The sequence below is a fragment of the Phalacrocorax carbo genome, chromosome 11 (assembly GCF_963921805.1).
Source record: "Phalacrocorax carbo chromosome 11, bPhaCar2.1, whole genome shotgun sequence".
NCBI lineage: Eukaryota > Metazoa > Chordata > Aves > Suliformes > Phalacrocoracidae > Phalacrocorax > Phalacrocorax carbo.
Genome location: NC_087523.1, coordinates 9,024,244 through 9,044,170, shown reverse-complemented (window position 1 = coordinate 9,044,170; position 19,927 = coordinate 9,024,244). Strand labels below are relative to the sequence as shown.

The 19,927-nt window shown below is 42.2% G+C and overlaps 1 protein-coding gene across 1 annotated transcript in view; it reads right to left on the bottom strand.

Moving 5' to 3' along the window:
• The window catches only part of MAP7D3 (MAP7 domain containing 3), a 46,177-nt gene extending 27,737 nt beyond the window's left edge, over nucleotides 1–18,440 (bottom strand). The window contains exons 1-4 of the mRNA XM_064462940.1: nucleotides 18,289–18,440; nucleotides 3,985–4,086; nucleotides 3,081–3,161; nucleotides 1,500–1,663 (exon numbers count right to left, since the gene is read on the bottom strand). Of these exons, the coding sequence (XP_064319010.1) occupies nucleotides 1,500–1,663; nucleotides 3,081–3,161; nucleotides 3,985–4,086; nucleotides 18,289–18,373 (432 nt within the window). The 5' untranslated portion in view covers nucleotides 18,374–18,440. The remainder of the gene's footprint in view (nucleotides 1–1,499; nucleotides 1,664–3,080; nucleotides 3,162–3,984; nucleotides 4,087–18,288) is intronic.
• Between the last annotated feature and the right edge of the window lie 1,487 nt (nucleotides 18,441–19,927).

The following is a 19,927-nucleotide window of genomic DNA, read 5'->3' as shown; positions in this document are numbered from 1 at the left end:
TCACCTTCTTTCAACATCATTTCACAACACAAACTGAAAAAGTCGCAGTGCATAACAAAGTAAACTTGGAAGAACGGGAGGAAGGATTCCATTCACTGACAGCAGATAAAATTGAAAGTTTTTGTTTGAAATATAAAGCTTAGTTTTCCCTCTGTTAAAGACACCTGAACTAGAGTTTACCTAAGGCGCCAAAGTACCCAGACATTATGTATTATGGAGGTATCTGCAGTGTGGTAATTCTGCAAAGTCATAGTTAAAACCATAGGCTTCACTTCACAAACAATCGAAAATTAGTTATCAGCTCAAGACATCAACATAAGTTACACAGCTGTACTGGATAACTGAGTAACTGTGAGAAGACAGGTATCTCAACCCTAGCCACAGCTAGTTGTCTTCAGGACTTTCTTAGGCAGAAAACCACTTATTTTTCCACAGTGTTTGCTACTGTGCTTCTTATTCTACTTTATCTAAGGAAGGTGATTAACTAAATGAGACTTGACTGAAGTACCAAACAAGAATGATGGAGACTATCTTTTTCATGAACTTCTATCTGCTATATTTACAAGAGTAGATGACATCTTGCTGGCAAATATTGCCGTACAATGGCTTAGCTTCTTTAAAAGTGATTTATTTTCTAATGTCAGACTACAAAAGTCAAGATCTGTTTTCACTTTCTGGTTGAAAGCAAGGTTTACAGGTCAAGTGCACACCATTTTCCCATGTGCTGGATTCTTCATGTATAACTCTCTATGTACAAAGCCATCTTCCTCCAGAGACCAAGTAAAAGACAAGGTTAACACCAATAATTCATTGGCTGGTCCTTGTCTTCCTTGATTATTCACCCCAGTGGCCATTTAAAACATATCCACCATCCTCAGAATTATATGTACACATGTACTACAGGCTTAGGCGCAACACCTCTTGAAGCATAAGGGACGCTTTTTGCTTAAAGGAGTTGCTTAAAGAGATCACACTGCACTGGACTGCAGTCAAGGCCCACCCAAACATTTCTGCTTGTTCTTCAGCGATGTAAACTATTCCATGAAGTTCAAATGGAATATCTATCTGAACACACCCAGAAGCCAATTACAGATAACCAAACACCAGTGTACAATGCTGCCAGTCAAAAGGGGTAAAAAAGATGTATGGCTAGAACAACTGGGGGACTCCAAGGGAACCGCCAGCCAGGCTTACATGCTCTTCACCAATGAGCCACAGCAAGTTCTTACAACTAGCTTATGAAAGGACATGTGCATGTCGTGCTTTTGCTGCAACCACAGCTCCTAAAGTCCTGAGTGCCTCGGGGATAGTTAAAGCTAGGCCTGGGATGGGGAAGGAGGATGTGTGTCTACATAGCCCACTATACAGATGTGGAAAATATTTTTATGTTCTAATACATTCACCATTTCTCTTTCTATTTCACACCACATCAGAGCACAGTAATGTAGGAAAATAATTTAGGAATTTCTTTAAAATTATAGAACTTTGACACAAAGTACCTTTTCCTCCTCTATTTTTTGTTTTCTCTTTTCTTCTACTGCTGCCCTCCGTTGTTCCTCTTTCTGCTTCTGTTCTTTTAGCCTTCTCTGCCTTTCTTCTAATTGTTTTTCATACTGGAGTTTTGCTTTTCTCTCCTTTTCAAGGATTTGCGTCTCTTTGGCAGCTGTAAATTTTTAAGTAAAAATTAAAATCAAACTTAACTATTCATTGATATTACAATGCAACTTACAGTCAAAACACTGCCAAGCAAAATTATTGCCACTTAAAGCTACAACATACAGCAAGATTAGCTTGCAGTGCTGGATGACACTGCACATGATGACAGAGGTGTCTTCAATTCTATCCCCTGGCTGGGCAGGAATTGGAACCTTTCCTGCCATTAGACTTTACTGTCTAGACAGGAATGTCAGGATATGCATATATCCTATATGTTAAGCTTATACTTTTCTTGTCATCCTAATAGTGAAGTCTTTATAAGTAAGTAGTAAGTTGAATATCAAAGGGCAGACCTTTCTATGTTGCGATTTTCATTTTTTTAGAACAAGATATAATGAAATGATTCAAAGCACCGAGTGACAAGATGGGAAAACCCCACAGTTATTGCATCCGAGTTCAAAATAGTTATGTCACTATCCTCTGCAGCCTCCACCTAGGAGCAGCTGTGCACAGTTTAGCAGGAAGCTTCAAGTCCTGTGACACAAAAGTTGAATACACAGTGGAGGTATTTTCTGTGGCTAGACAGATGAAACAAACCGAGACACCAGATAATTATATCAACAATGTACAGGCAGTATCTACACAAGGCCCCCAAAATACTTCTGAATTTTTGTGTCCTAGTCCTATCCTCTCCATGTTATCCTAACGCAATCACTCCTGCTCCTGTGTGGTTTTGCTTTTATGTTAAGAAGCAAACATACAGGCCAGAGAGACACAACTCCTCACAAGCTGGGAGACCAAGAGCCAGCACTGCAGGGCATACTGTGACCCTTTCATCTCTTGCTGCACTTATATGCACTGATTCACGTCACAAATGGCATAAAGCTGGGCAAGGCTTTTATGCACTTCTCTAGGTCTCAGATTCTTTGCTAAGATAAAGCATATACTGCTGACACTTCAATCTAGGAGTCTTTTCAGTGTGCTAAGAAACAAGGGAAGCAGTGTTCAAGGCAATCATTTTACTAACTAAATCTTTTTTGGTTTTCTCTGAATCAGTGTTCCCCAAACCTCAGTCTTCAGGGCTACGGGAAGCAGTTCTAAGCTAAAAGTCACCATTGCTGAAGTGGTTTTGTTAAGGCTTTCGGTAATAAATTGGCTAAATTTGCTTGGTGGTCACTGAGAAAAGGAAGGTCAGAAGTGACACAGAGCTTCAAGAAGCTAAAAATCTCTGGAATGTTTTCCTCTCGAATCTAATACTTCTCCATTCAGGTTCACAGACGGTCACTGATGCACTACCAAAAGCAGACCTTGTCTCTTGTCCTCAGCAGGCCGAAAAAAGTGACTCAACAAGGAGTAAGAGAATAAATTATTCCTTCATCACAAATATTTTAGGAAACTGTATTTTAAATGAAACATGAAAATACCATGTTGCTTTTCCCGCTCTTCTCTACGCTCCCTTGCCAGTCTTTGTCTTTCTTCTGTTCTCAGAGTAGAACCATCTATCACTGTCAAAAGGAAAATTGAAGACACTTAATTGTCAGTTATGTTGAATATTCAAATTTAAATAAAAAAGTTGAAAGTTTCTACTATCAAAAGGGTAATGGAACTTCCTGAGAGAGACACATACCACCAAAGCACTGCACATTCTATATAGAGGTTAAAGATGTCATCTGAAAAATGCATAGGAAGCTGAATATCTTCCTGTTTCTTCTCCTTTCTATTCCCTCACAACAACCAACCCACTATTTTTAATAGATGCAGCAGAAAGCAGAGACAAGATTAAAAGTACAGTCAAAAGCCTGAGCAGAAGTCAGATATGTGAGGAACATACCCTTATTCCAAATTCAGCTCTGATCCTCATTCTTGTACATATTAAGTCCTATGATCAAGAATTACAGGAAGCTAGGAAAACTCAGTCTGAGAGCAGATAGTTCACCCATCATGATAAATTCAAAATGCTGTAGGATAGCTAGTTTGCAGGCTAAGCAGGACCAAGACTGTTTAAGTCTCTGCTGGTATAAAAATTTGAATTTCAGCAAGAAGTGAACTGGCATTCTGACCAGACCACAAAAGAAAATTATCTTTGTTGTTATGCCCCGCTGAAACGATAGGAAACTTCACCAACTGAACTCTGAACGAATCAAGAGCAAAAGTCTGTCATCAAAACCAGACCTTCAATGAACCTACGAACCATCTACCAGGTGCTTTATGCTCTGATGACTACTGAAGAGAATCAAACTCATTTTTAAAAAGATGTTTTATTCAGTCCCTACTAACTCTCCCTTGTGAACCCAGTACTTCATTAAGAACAATGACCAGTAATTATACCTGGTTTAGTTGCTGTCTTTATATTTATTGAGGTCTGGACTGCAATAGGGCAAATGCCGCTTTGGTTTCTTCTTTCTTCTGCTATGGCTTGGGCTGCAGCAACTGCGAGAAAGAATCATACCATATTAAGAAAAGCTCTACAACCAAAACTAATAAAATAAATATCTAAAATAAATACATAAGTTTCTATCTGAGGTTGCAGATCCTTTTATTAAATAACTAACTTGGGACTGCTCAACTTGCAAGAAGAAAAAATGTGTCGACTGAGGCTTCCGATCTGGCACAGCTTTTGCTTGTAAAAACAACAGTTACCAAACCTTATATTTTAACATGTGTAGCAATGGACTCCAGAGTTTAAGAAAAAAAAAAATTTAAAGATCAAACTTAAAGAACTTTTCTAAGAAGAAAAATATTATTTACCAAAATTATGAGCCTGACTTGCCCTTAATAATAAAACTCTGCTACCACATGTGTATTTGCAGGCTGAATACGTATAAGTAACAGTCGATTAGCACTGGTAGAATCATATTCTGATGAGACCCAAGCAGTGAAAGGTTTATGAAGGTCTTTCATTATTTCATGACATGAAACAAAGCGGATTAGCTGCATAAAGTAAACCATTAAGGGATGCTTACAATGTACTTCTAAAACTGGATCTTCAAAAATAAACGTTAATTATAAATTAGACTCCAAAACAGTAATTTGAGCATTTGTGCAGAGACCCATTCACCTTACATGAGTTTCACCAAGGTGAGTACAGTGAACTGCAGGGCTACGAGTCCCACTTAACCATACAGAAATTAAATGCTAGCAATATTAATTTCGCTAAATAGTGAAACCCATTAAGTAGTGAGGGAGACTAAATTTACTGTATCACTTCCACAGATTTGCTTTATTTTGGTATCAACTTTTACTAATCACCTTTTAGGGTGCAAAGGTGAGGTGTTACAGAGAAAGCAGGCAGGGAAACCTGTAGCACAGCGTTACCCCATTTTAGCACACAGCTTCGAACAGGAGTGCCCTTACAGCAGTGACACCTTGTTCTCACGCTGGCTGACAGACACAGGGAGATCAGCTTGGTTCTTAGAGAAAAGCCCAACTTCTGGGGAAGCAAGAGAATATACCACACAATCAACCAAACATGAGAAAGCAGAAGTCTACACCTGTTTTAAACCAAAAAGGCAACCCACAAAAACAACGCATAACGTGCTGCAATTGCAACCATAATATGAAGGACGAGCAGCAGAATTTGGTGTTACATTTAAAAAAAACCAAGACAACAGCTTTGCTGATGATCTCAGGCTTCCCTTTAATAGAGTAGTGCAGAACGCAAAGGAGGAAGGAAGAGCCTCCCTCTTCTCTGCGCACTGCCATGACAACTAGTTGTGTCATGGTAATAACCCTCCCAAAGGCTGTGCCCAAGAACAATCACCTCAAAGTATGTAATCCCATGTGATGTCAGTGATAAATGCTGATTACAATACTTATTCAGCAACTCTAAATTGTCACCCGCAGCTGTTGCCATGTCTTGAATTAATTTTCATTGCAGCATCAAACAAAAGTCTTCCTTAGTTCCATCCCTCAGTACATCTCTGAGGCTCTTTTCAAACAAGTCAGAGACCAGATATGGTGTGACATGGTAAGATTATCAACTGGCAAAGAGAACACTTAAAAAGGGCTCACTGTAATTTCACTATATAGACCAAAGTCAGTCAAAAAGCTGATTTTGTACACTGTTGCATGTCACATGGATGGAGAATTTTTGGACTAGATTCCCAAGTGGAGAACAACAAAATTATATATTTTTAACACAATTAGATGTGAAAACAGCCTGAGGAAAACCAGCCTACTGCAGGTTTTTCTGAGAGCAAAAATATACAGCCTGGGCATTTATATCCAATGACACCTTTGTAGATCACAAAGACTGAAAGGACATAAGCTTCAAATACCATTTAAAGTTAAGACAAATACCGAAACCCAGTTGCCTCTTTTCTTCAGTCTCCATCAGCAATGGAGAAGAGACAGGAGGGGTACAAGCAGACTGAGCCAGTTCCGCTCAGCCCAGCTGGGAAACGAGCCCAACAGAATAAATTCACCCTACACCTGCACCAGGTTTAGTTAAGACCAACACTGGAATTTCACCTCAACTCTCAAAAGTTTAAGCATCCACATTTCTGTAACAAAGTTACAGCAGGAAGCAAGCTTCAATTTAAACAGCTCCAATATTAACTTTATTTTACTTGCAAAAGTATTTTATTATTAGAAATCTTCCTGAACAAACCAGTCATAATGGATGTAGGGGATTATGCATTTATTTATTAATTTTAAAAAATAAACACTTGAATAATGTTCATGATGAGAAGGCACTCATTTAAAAAAGTGTGTCTTATCTGCAAAACAATTAGTCAGTCCATCCTAACTAATTAATTAAGTTTGCAAAAAGTACTTGAGGTTCTATAGAACAGGAAAGTGGGTTACAGAAACAGTACAGCTTGCAAAGGACACAGAGGTGAAAAAAGTCTAGAAATACTTAGCCAAAGGATTTCGTATGTCAGGGGTTTTTTTATGTCAGTTGAAATATTTATGTTCTCTGCTTCAGTGCTTCATTATCTGCATACAAACGATGTGCTTACAAATCTGAAAGTAGCAGATTTAAAGGCACTAGGAGTGCCCCTTCGTGTTACACAGAAGCAATCCTTTTAACTAACAGCAAGTTAGAATTAGAAGCGAACTGGGGATTTGAACAAAAGTTTAAGAGGGGAACAGCCATCATTACATACATCCCCAAGATGTGTGAGCTCAGTTTCATCAAGTGTCAGGTCAACAGATTTTACAACCCTTGTCAATTTTATGGTGAATTTACACTATTTAAACTGTGATTTACAGTAAAAGAAAATAAATTGCATACTGTTGTACCCTGCAACCATTTTAAAAACTACAGATATTATTTTCCTTTAATATGATAAAAGATATCCTAATTTTAATACATTTAAATATTCTTTGGCACAGACTTCTGTAATTTTTTTTCCTAGTCCTCCATGATGAATATAGCAGTCTGCTATGGAGCAAAGCTTCACTGAAAAGAATTTTCCACAAAATCTAATATCTCTGTAAAATAAGCCTAATACCTCTGTAATTAATCAGGATACCCCAGAACGGGAAACCAGTTAACAACCATTTCACCACAACCTGTGTCATGTGCTGTGTTACTGGGGGGTGCCTTCATGGACATAGCCAGCCAGTTTCCTGAACAAGAAAAATTGTCTTAGAGGCAAATTAAATCTCAGCTCTATTCTGATCTCCCCCTCCCACAGCAGTCACTAAAGGCTTTCACAACTATAATCTATCAGCATAATGTGTGTGCTTATTTTACAGTAGTTTACCTTTGAATACTTCAGATAAAACTAATAAAAGTACAAGCCACACGTGTGGACAATAATAATATTTGCATTCATGTATCACAAACAGGGCTATTTGGAACATAACACAGTTAATTTGGGAAACAGTTTTTCTTCTTCATCCTCATCACTGTTTAGCACTTCATGTCTGGTCAAGCGTATCATGAATAAACCAAACCAACGGAAGCACCAGGAACCGGCCGCTGCAGGAGGCAACATGCCAGATAAAACTGACTCCCCAGTTTCACCTTCCAGCTCACTGTAACGCTGACTGCGCAGGTACGGCGACACCTCCCTTGCACCAAGCACGACAGCACGTCCCTTCACTGATCAGGTTCCCGATATGCCCTGAAAAGACCGGTGCTAAAAATAACAACTTTATTTCTATTTCAATCCTTGCACTGAGTTAATACCCTTGGTCCTTGCCAGGACTGTCAAAGGACCCACATAGTTGCTCTTCTTAGCAAACCTCATTAGGGACTGAACTGGCTCTGTCCCTTTACCTAGCGAGGTTTAGGGCTTCCATCCCATCGCCTCTCCCGCTATCCGTGACCCAGTCGGACGCTGCCCCACTCGCTCATCCCTTCCCACGCCGAACCAGAAAGAGAGCAGAAAGTGGTGACCGTCACAGAAATCCTTCTGGTTCTTATGATTTAATGACTCATTATGCAAACCAAACAAAAAAATCAGACTAAGCCTTTGAAATTGGAAGTTAGGAGGTCTCCTGAATGTTAAGCTTTGTTATAAATCAAAGCATTTTCAAGTAAGCTTAAAGCAGGTAACAAGCCAATAAGCAATCCATAAAACAAAACTAATCTGAACTTCCCAACAAATATCTGATTTTATAGAAAACTGTGTCAAATCTGCAGGATGTCATTTTTGTCTTGCTCCACTACAGGCAGCTACTGTTTGTCTAGCTGATAGCAATCCTGTTCAGTAATGGTGCTCAGATCCTATTTCTTTTAATAATTTTTGTGCTTGCTTTCAGGAATGCAGGGGGAAGTCAGCATTCAAATTTAAGTCTTCTGCATATTGTTAATTAAAACAGGTTAAGGCAAATGGACACAAGATCATATAGTTAGATGCTTTCAAAACTGGGTATTGGTTTCATACTATTACTCCTTGTTTAAAGGAAAAGGATGCTCGCTCACACAAACAGGTGGACAACACAGAAAGCTTCTACCGAGGAACAGAAGAGCCCTCTCTGTATGCAATCCTCTTTCCCCTTCTTTCTATCTTTCCCTGTTCATCCTCGCGTCCCATCTTTGGGCTGCAAGGACTGACAGGCTCCACAACCAAATACATGAGCCAGCAGGTACCTTCTGACAGACCAGCTGGGAGGCAGATGGTTCTCCTGTTTTGTCTGGACAGTCACCAGATGGGAAGCACACAGATCTCCAGAAAGCAGTGCAGGCTGTCTCTCAGCTTCAGCAGGCCAGAAGAGCTTCCTGTTGTCTTATCCTTATTCCAGACTCTATTTGCACACTTCCATTATGTATTTTACCCTGCATGAGATACCTATTCTACTGCCTTTATGTGCTTTCCTGCCCTTAAGCCCATTTCTGCAGCTAATTCTGTACAACAATCTGTTTTCTTCCCAATGTTCAAGGCAGTTTAGGATGATTTCTTTAGTTCATCACAAGTACCGATCCCACTGGAAAACTGCTTGACACAAGCATTCCTTTGCAGTATATGAATTAGCAGCTCCACAAGTAAGTATTTGAGGCATATTTGCAAGAATATAGTTTTTACTTAACCTTAAACGTCCGTACATAGATTAAGAGCTAGAAACATTAAAAAAAATTTTAACAAATATTTCTTGTAAGGAAACCTCCAAAAATAATGGCTGAAGCAATCTCAGAGACGTGTTACCATATTTGTTCAGCCTAGGGCATGCTCGGAAAAGCACCAGGAAGGTTGCTAGAGTAATTTGTGTGTTAATCTCTGTGCACTTTTCCCCAGGGGAAACACACAATCTAAATCAAACTTGAATGTAATATGAGCACAGACCAAGGAATCAAAATTTCTCCTTAAAAGAATTGGCAGCCATCTCCCAAAATGTCCTACAGTCAGAGGTGCTACACCCTTGTCTGACAGCCACATCAGATGAGTACCATCCTTAGTCCCAACACTACTGGTATATACTGTGAACGTGTCTCCTGTGGAGGCCTCACTCACTCCTGCTGTTGCTCATACTCTCTTATTTTAGCCTTGCTCACGCTGCTCAGCCAAGAGTTATGCTTTTCTCTAATGGGAAAAGCAACTGCCAGCACAACGCTGAAAGAAAACAAAGAGATGTCACCAATTCTTACACAAGCCATCGTAAAGTTGGTAAGAAGCATTGCCTGTCCTGTGTACGTGGGGCTGGCAAGCTAGATCTACCCCTTCCTTTGGAAAAGGCACCCAACTTCACAATTTGGGGTTATTAATAAGGTATGTTATTACCACTTGAAAGAAATGAAACTGAACCTGATACTCTCTCACTGGCCTTCTGCTGCCTTCACTTTCCCCTTTGCCACTGTCTTCTTCCCCACAGTTCTTCCTCATCTTCCCAAAGTAATGTCAAAAAGTTTGCATTCAGCATGATCCATTTGTTACTTTTTTTTTAAAAAAAAAGAACACAGTATAGAATCACAGAGTGTCCTGAGTTGGAGAGGACCCACAAGGATCATCAAGTCCAGCTCCTGTCCCTGCACAGGACAGCCCCAAAATTCATACCATGTGTCTGAGGACATCGTCCAAATGCTTCTTGAATATCGCCAGGCTGGTGCCGTGATGCCTCCCTGGGGAGCCTGTTCCAGGGCTCCACCGCCCTCTGGGGGAAGAACCTTTTCTTAATATCCAAACTAAACCTCCCCGGCGCATCTTATTGCCATTCCCTTTTGATATGATAACATGATTTGTACAAAAAGGCCCTCCAAAGGGGGCACTTCAGTTAGTATACTCCCAACTCCCTGCACGCTTTAACGCAAGTAGATCTTTTCCCTGCTCTACCTGGCATTAGTTATTAGTCAGTTTATTGCATTGTGCTTACCAAGCTTATCTACACAACCTCTCTTCAGAGCTGATGCTTCCTATATAAAGGATATACAAACATTACAGTCCCAATTGTGTTCTTTAGCAAATGGCCACGCATTGCTGTTCTTTGCTGTCTAGAAGCACAGTCTTAATAAGATACAGCCACAGGGAAGCCAGAGGTTTGAAAGGTTGGAACGCTCATTATGCTTCCCAGTGAAAGAGCAAGGCACTAAGGTATTTATACTCTCTGTAAAATTCTCCACCAGAATACATTAACGTTGTATTTTAGATGTAAAGAGAATACTTCTGCACAAAGTTTCTGTGGGATGGCAACTACAAACTCTTCTCACCAACTGCAAAACAAAATAAATTGCTTTCATCCACCTTGAGTGATTTCTTTTAAGGATATATTAGACACTGACTGTAATGCTGATGCAATGAAGTATGACTAAAAGTCCCTTGTGAACCTTCCCAAGTGTAACAGAAATCAGTATTTACCTGTTTCTGCATAGTGGGAATTCCAAAATATCCCAACACACTGGACTAAAATGAAAGCAGCTTATGTAATAAACACACCCTTACATCATTTCAAGTGGATTCACTGTGAAATGGAGTAGTTATGTGACATAACTTAAATTCTTATATATAGGTGTGTACAGATTAAACACTCCAAACCTGACAGAATTCGACAAAGGTTTTACAGCTACAGGATGAAAAAGGTAAAATGGTGGAGTTTTAAACACAGTGGAAGACTGTAAGTACCCATTCTGCTGTACAGATAATTTTCTTTCATTACCTAGACTTTCCAATGCCTCAGGCTCCTGGACTACATTAGGGGAAAAATTTTTTTAACATGTTTGTCCCTCACATTTGACTGGCTTAACAGATGTCAGAGCAGTCCCACTTCTAACATGCACGAGCAGTTTAGTTCCTACTGCAGTTCTAGCTCAAGCATCAGCAAAAGCTAGAGATACAGAAATCAGCAAGCTCTGCTTTACTGCTCCATCTCTGGCAGCCTCCTTGAATTGACTCCTGTTCACACTCCCGCATAGCCACTGCAAAAAGTAACTTCAAGACAAACTTTTGCTCTCTTCTCTTTCACATCTGTTTTCCCCATTGTATTCTTTCTTTCTTTTATATTGCACTATCCCCAACGCTGGAAATCAGTTAAGTTCTATCCACTACTTCCCCCTTTCCTGAGCAGTCTGGTTTCTTTTGCTTGCTGGAAGAACGTTCATGTAAATGCTTGTCCTCTTGTTTGCAGGCTGGCTATTGTTTAATATACCCAGCCCAAACAATGCCAGCAAAGAACACTGCCTAGCACCACAAGTCACAACTAACTTGAGACAAACCCTGTGAAAACACCATTTCGAGCTTTCTTTAGATGGAAGGATAATAGCTCCTTTACGTGACAGCAGTGAAAAGTACCGCTTTTGCCCTTTACACTTGATGAATTTCTTATGGCAACTTCAGAGCTCATTCAAACACTCTCTACTTCAGAAGAAGGGGGACCGTGTTGGTATTTACTACCAAGAGACCAGCCTCCAAACTCAAACCAAATCATTCAATACAACAGTGCTGCAAGACACTAACAGGTCCAGTACGTTTAATGGAGCGAACCCACCAGCTAAAGCAGAACTCAGTGGTACAAAATGTAAGAGGAACTACACTGCAAGTTTTCTTCAAACTGCGTGCTAAACCTAACCATCAAAAAAACCCCGAAAGCTCTGAGGCATTCCACTACAAGTAATGTAGGACCCCAGAAAAATAACCACACATCAGTCCCTGACCCAAGGAGCTTAACGAATGGGTAAGTGAAAAGTGACAAATGGGTGTAAAAAACCCAAGCAGGATAAAAGGGCAAAAGAGACCAATAAAAAGACTATATTTTTGCTTAGTTCATTAGCCAGTGGCAGAAAGTCTTTCAGAGAAATCTGAAAGCGAGTAAGGTGACGCTGATTGGTCTGGAGACAACCGTCCTTAGTTTTGAATGTCCAGAACACAACTTACATATCATTGATCAACACTGTGCTGCAGAAAGATGTTCCTTTATGAAATTCTCTTGGCAAAACTAAGCAGAGGATAAACATTCATATGAATAAACATGTGCTATTAAATTATGTTAAGTATAAAGATCTCCACAGGATTTCTATATTCTTGTAGCCAATCCCTCTCGGACTTGGGAGAGGATTTTTAACACTTGGAAGCTTTAAAACACTTGCCCAGAGAAAGCAATTCACAGGCCATCACAGTATCTTTGCTCTCTCCCAAGATTCAGGTCAGCGCATTTAAACAGCAGAGGATGTCTGTAAATTAAAAGCCAGTTAAGTACTCATAAACCAGTATTTTAAAAGTTCCCTATGAATTATGATGGCAACAAAACGCTATGAGGAAAGACAGAGCTATTCTGAGCATGACTGGCAGTAACTGTTTTCTTCAAAGGCAACTTCAGCTGTGGATCCTTCACCTAGAAAGCAGAAGTTCAACACTGACTGGAAAATGAGAATAGTTTAGAAGAAAACAAAGGTCAAGCAACCTCGCCAGTCTTCCTTGAAAGCAGATGCTTGTGTCCATGTCAGTACACTGTGAACACCACAAGCATACAGGGTGGATGGCTGAAGTGTTATGCAAGACATTTGAAGGAGGCTTCTCTTTCAAATGAAAACACATTGAGCAACATTTGATTTTTCTTCCATGAATCCCACACTCCAAACAAGTTAATTACCAGCATCCAGAACAGTTTTAATTATTGGACAGGCATGTGCAAACACATCGAAAGCATATCATCAATTACTAATTACCTGGTTGTAAGCTGCATAATTGGAAGCTAAATGGTGCTAATTTATTTGCAGCAGACCAGGAATTTGAAGTCCCTAGTTTATTTTTAAAATATGGCAAGTCATCTGATAAGTTATATTCAAAGAAGTCATTAAAATTGCATGCTCAGAGTTTTATTTCACAGAATCACAGGTTGGAAGGGACCTCAGGATTCATCTAGTATTTGCCAGGGTATCCTTTCACAACAGGACTGCAAACATCTCCAATGATTTAATCAAGTTTAGAGAGACAGCAGCATTTGATACCCCTACAATTATTACTAACCCAGAGTATTTCTTCCATTTATCTCATAGTAACCCAGTGCTTTTCTTCTTAACTCTCTTTATTGCTTTTAAGAACTGAGAATTAATAACAGTATATGAGTACTTTAAATATTCCTGTTTTCTTTTTGAAAAATCCAAGTGTGTAAAGAAGCAGCCATCCTAAATCCTAGTCACATTTTAAGGCTATGCACAGTAAAGGATAGTACAAGCCACAGCATCTCCAGGCTGTCACCATTAGAGTTGTGATCCTTGCAAGTCATTATTTGTTAAATACTTCCATCTGAACTGATGCATGGAATCCAAATTAATATTTTGTAATTTTAACACATGAAGAAATATGTAGAGAATGGAACATTCCGTACACGAAATTTCAAAAAATATGTTGTATATGCACATGATTTTGAGAAATATTTTTTTTTTGCTTTACAGCAAGGAGGATATCTTTCTTGAATGCATTTGGAGAAATCTTAAGAATTTAAAGTTTTAAATTAGAATAAAATGTTTTTAATAAACCACTTACAACTGGATGTAACCTTCAAAACATTAAGCACCTAATACGTAGCATACATCTTTATGAATCAGCATGAAATTATCCCTACTCCATACTATTGCATTTCCATGAACACAAAATGAAATTAAGACTCATAGCCATTACAATTACATTAAGTTCTTAGCCTGACTTGGGAATGTTCTTTCTCACCACTGGGCTCTACGTGAAATCCCATTTCTGTGCAGTTCTTTGCATTTATGACCTTGGCACTCTGCAAAGCAGTGTAAATACTACTTCCATGCAGGGAAAAAAGACGAAGCGCAGAAAAACCTTAAAGACCTTCTCCAAAGTTATTAGGAGTTTAACAAAACAAGACACTGAAGCCAGACCTACTGCACACCAGCTGAATGTCCCAGTCACTGGGCCACCTTTGCTCCACACATGGAACATGTATGAGCCATTTGTACAAACAACCAAATAAGACAACAACTGAATGCTGAAGATGCTTTTACTGCAACACCCCCATGCTATCACAAACCTGGCAAACGAATAGTTTCCTTGTCTTGCAGCTTCCCAGACAAGTTTTGAACCCCACCTCTACTCCTAACTACCCTGTAAAACCCAAAGGCTTTTAAGGATCCAAATTCAGAAGTAAATTCTTTCTCTCTTCCAGCAAGCAGCTCTGATGCAGAGGTCAATTCATCAGTTGCCTGACTGACAGAGGCTCCCGGAGACCAAATCATTTTCTCTAGACAGCAGCTTCTGTTATGGGACTTTGCCACAAAGACTCTGCCAAGGAGTCCTCTAGTACTTCCATAGGTGTTGGTACAAACCTGTGTTCTTAAGTTACATTTTATAACTATTACCTAGAGAACAGACAAATCTGCGTGTGTTCCTGACTACCTGCTTGAGCAATGAAGTTTCACTATCAGTTATTCATCCAACCTTCTTTTCATGCCAGTTCCATGTATATGTGTTTGGTAAAGAAGTTACCAGGAACTGTGCTCCAGGCAAGATGGACAAAGCCAGACAGTGTCACTTACACAGGGAGAAACAACTGAGTAGATGGAATGGAGCTGTTCGTGATTAGACAACTTCTGACCAAGCTGGGCTTGGCCATACAGGTCATGGGAATTATGCCTGCAGCTAGATTTGTTGAAAAAGGCACTTTATTTCTGTCCCATGTCCTGAGACAACTATCCCAAAAGACCATGCAGGTCTTGGAAAGGAAAATGTACATACAGCATTTTAATATACTGTTTTGAACAACCCTTACAACAGTAATTCAATACACTAGTGGAAATCCTAACAACATCGCAGCCAAGCTCCGGCAAAAGCAAATACACATTCTCTACCATTGACAGTACAAAAGACAGGATAGGAGATTTTAGTATTTCAGTGAAAATTAAGATAAAACAATATATGTAGGCTAAAACAGCTTAAATTATATGTATTTTTATTCTGATTATCCATACCACTCGAGAAAAACCTCACTTACTGGGTAAACCATAAGTAACTGACTCTTCCCCTCTTCTCAAATCTTAAGAAGCTCAGCAGTGTTTACAGTTTTAGAATAGGAGCAAAAATCCATCCCTCAAGGATGACAGAAGCAAGAATAGATCACAAGAATGGAGTAAGCAACTGCCATTTATGCACTGCTGTTTCACAGTGTTCACATGTTCATGCATCACTGACAGAAATGTTAACTGGCTTCTAGTTGTAGTAGCAAATTCTGCTTTTTGTCATCCACCTAAAGGAAATAAGATTGGACAAGTGTGTAAGGGCAGAAAATTATTGCAAAGGAATTGTAGAACTGACACAGCAGGCATGACTTGGCCTGCAGAATCTTAATTGCAGTTGATAGTCAAAGAAATAGAAACACCTTTTCTTTACCTCAATACTACCTTGAATTGATAAGAAAAAGATTCTCCTTAAACTTACCATATTAGTACAGAAGTTAGTAACAAGCGGCACCATGGGATTCTATACTTTCAAGGCCTAAAATAATTACCAAGCACCAATCAGCCACATATCAAACCAGTATCCAGAGGCTGGTGACAGAGAGCAGAAGCAGGGAACAAGAACCCAGCAGTGTCCTATAATAAGGACCCACAAAAGGAACCTATGCAAAAGGTAACTATACAAAAGGCATATGGACACCACCTAGTCAGACTACCAAAGAGCCGTGGTTTCTCAGCAAGACGCTGCAAATTTATATTGTCTTTAAACATGAGATTCCCAACCAGAAGTTCACTGGCAAATGACTGAAGGCGCAGAGCACTATATTTGTTTTACATAGATGTTTGTTCGCCCTATTAAGACCGCAAAGTACAAAACTGCCCACAGACCAGCAGAAACTGGGTGCAAGTATCCTAGCAAGCAGGTGTTTTGGAACCGTGAAGCTCCCCACAGAGCCAACCGAGCTTAGAAAGGCAGAATGTTAAGTCCCTCCCTAAACCTGCTGAACAGTAGCGTAGGACCGAACAAGGTTCCTCCTGCTGCCTTTTTTTTCCCTCCACATCATCTCCAAACAGCTGCGGTATCAGGGTTGGTTGCTGCTCACAACTTCTCCAAACAGCAGCAAATACAGTGGCAATTATCTTGCAAATTCCACTGTTAACCACTGGATTGCAAGGATGATTTCTAAACATCATTTGCTTTCCCTAGAGTGAGGGAGTGCTACTGACAAGAAGGAAGAAGCAGAACTGCAGTGGCCTGTACACTCACAGACAGTGTTGCTTCAATTCACATTAGCAACGCGTTCATCTTCTAGCACAGTAACTGCTAGAAATGCACTCTATGTAAATTGAAGTCTAGATTCTGGTTCAGTGACTTCTACCCCCTCAGGGAAAAAAAAACTCAAGGTCTAGCCTTTCCAGGATCTAGTGAGGGTTTTGTTTGTTGTTTTTTTTTTTAACATGATGCGCATACTAGAACATGTGCACGTCTAAAGGGAGATGGAGCTGCCTGGTTAAAGGAACATTTCGCCTCTGGTTTTTGGACTAAATCTAGGCCCTGACAGCTGTCAGCAAATGTGGGTACCCATCTTTAGAAAAGCTTAGGAGCCACAGCGTAAGTGCATCAATACACTAAAGAAAATTCAGCCGTTCTAGCAGGGAGGATAAGGATCATACAGACATGGTCCGTGCAGGTGAGAAGCGCTACCTTTTGGAAGACTGTTATCCTTCTGGAGCACTAGATTGTCTTAATTTTGAAAGAGAAATAAAAAGCAATTAAATAATATTTCTGACACACAACACACTGAAGAAGACTGCCAGATGACAGCTCTGCATTCAGGACCTTTTGCCAGCACTCTTCTTTATGTAATTACTCAGGTACGTTGAAAACAACCAAACGAGAGGCTGTCAGGTTAGTTTTTGTACATAGCCCAGGTTAGGTAGTTTAGATCAAGCCACAATTCTCTCTTTCTTTTTTTTTTTTTTTTTTTTTAGTCTGGGATAAGAAAATGTTTACCATTTCTGATGGCTTGCCCACAAAGCTAACCTGCAGAGGTAAGCCATGAAATTATGCTTGGAACATACAGCACGCGCAACAATACCCGTTTCAGAGTATGACATTACAAAGGGCCTCCAGTATAAACAGGCACATAAACACACTCGGGGACAAAACGAAGCAGGGTTTCGTTAGTGCTCTTAAGACACCACTTCAAAAAAGTAAAAAAAAAAGAAAAAAAAAAGATATTAACAACTCTTTGGTTAGGAATCAATGTCACTGACTGTCCCTGCCTTCTGCGCTCGGGGCTCGGAGCAATCACCAGTCACATCACTGGGACAAACCATCTGCAGTAGCTGCCAGCCTGAACACAAGAGCCCCCACAGACACCGAGAAGTTCAGCCCGTCAAGAAGAGGTGAAAAATAAGCGATTCGTGCAAGGCGGCAGTCCCGCAGCCGCCCCCGCTGCAGCCCGCAGCCTGCGAGGGGTCCCGAGTCAGCGATTACCGCCGCGGGGGGGACGGGGACCCGCCGCCTCACAGACCCGACCAGGCGGGGAGAGGGGCCGGGGCCGGGCGGCGGGAGGCGCGCCTCGCCCCTTGCCAGCCGGACACAAAGCCCGGCGCCCCCGGATCCCGCTGCCGGCGTCCGGCGCCGCGTCCCCCCCACCCTGGGAAGGCGGCCGGGCGCACTGCGGGGCGGAAGGCGAGCGGGTCGGGGCGGGGGCACCCGGCCCCAGCAGTGGGCCGTGCCCTTGGGCCGCCGGAGCGCAGTGGGTCCTCAGCCCGGCCCCCGCCTCCCCTTCCTCCCCCTCCCGGCCCGGCGCCGCGCTGCCCGCTCTCACCCATCTGCTCCCGCAGCCCCTTCAAGGAGGAGGAGGAAGAGCTGGAGGGGGGGGCCGCGCCACTGCCACCACCACCCTCCGCCATCTTCAGCGCCGGGACGCGCGAGTGCCGGCCGGGCAGAAGGGGGACGCGGGAGCGCAGTGCGCAGGCTCCGTGCCGCCCGCCAGCGCCGCCGCGGGGGAGGGCCGGGCCCCGCCGGGCCCCGCCGCTCCGCGCCGCCCGCCCGCCCGGCGCCGGCCCCTCACACCGCCCGCCTGGCCTGGCCGGGCCGGTGGCGAAGCCCTGGGGCTGCCCCGCCACGGGCCTCAAGGAGCGGCGGCGCAAAAGGCGCTGTTCCTCCCCCTCGCTCCATCCCGCCCGAGGCGGCGGGCGGCCGCCGAAAGGGACGTCGAAGCCGTTAGAAGTGGAGCTGCCGTGGTCTCCCGTGGGCCTGGCTCCGAGGAGGACTCAGCACCCCGGGCCACCCCCCAGCGGGACACCCGCCCTGCCGCTGTGGCCTGTGTGCAGGGCAGGGGGTGACAGCCCAACCACCCGCAGGCCCCGTGCCTGGGGGGTGGTTTGTGGCCCCGCAACAGCTGCAAAGGTTACCCCGCCATTGACGATGGATGATGAATCGCCTTCCGGTAGAGAGCCCTCAAAGAGGGCCCTGTGGGCCAGGTCTCCGGTATAGCGAGCTGTTCCGAACAGTCAGTCCCTAAACTCACTTTTCCAACAAAGAGGCTCAAGCAAAGGCAAAGTGGGCTAAATTTTGATGGTGCACCAAGTTTTAGACTTGACTTGGATGGCTGAGAGATGGAGATGGCTCAGCGGAGTTACCTTGCTGTAGCAAACGCAACGTTGGCCTGAAGCAATGGGAAATACGCACAGCCAGACAAGCTCGCAAGTGTTCCTGCTGCTGGGTGCCGCAGACAGTTTGCTAGGCTTGCGAGGCCCGTGGTCCAGAGGTGAAGCACATCCCAGGATGTATCGCTCTTACGGAAATGTAGGTTCACTGGTCTTGGAAAGAAACAGCCACAAATGTACGAGTTCAGGTGCACCCGCTGTGTAACTGAGCGCTCACAGGCTTGCGACAGGGCCAGGGGTGAAGTCCTGTGTTTCAAGCACCACTGTTCCTGTACATGCTTCCAAAAGAAGAGTGGGGTAAGGGTGAGGTGGTCCTGCCAGTCAGGAAAAAAATTACTCAAACCCCATTGAATGAATTTCCAGATATTGTTCTATGTTAACTTTAATTTGTCACCTAGTTGTTATTTTGCTGCCTGCTTGGTTATCAATGAACTCTGGGACAGTCTCTTCTCATGTTGTGCCTGGGTTTATGCTCTGGGTTGAGTGAGGGTACAACAGCATCTGTGGCTGTATTAAAGGGTAGGTTCTTTGGGCCTTGTGCAGAAAACTCCCTTTGAAATCATAAATGGAAGGTTTACCTGTCAGAGGGCCACAGAATTAGCCCATAAATGGGGAGAATGCAGAAAAAGTAGCAGTAGATCATGTGGAGTTTCAAGAAAGTAAAAAGGAACCTTACAAAAATTCAGAGCAGAGCTCCATTTTAACTTGAATATTCAGACCACAGACTTGCCCTGTTCCTTGTTGCTTGTTTGTTATATCAGCTTTCTGCACTTTAGCGTGTGTGTACAGAGAATC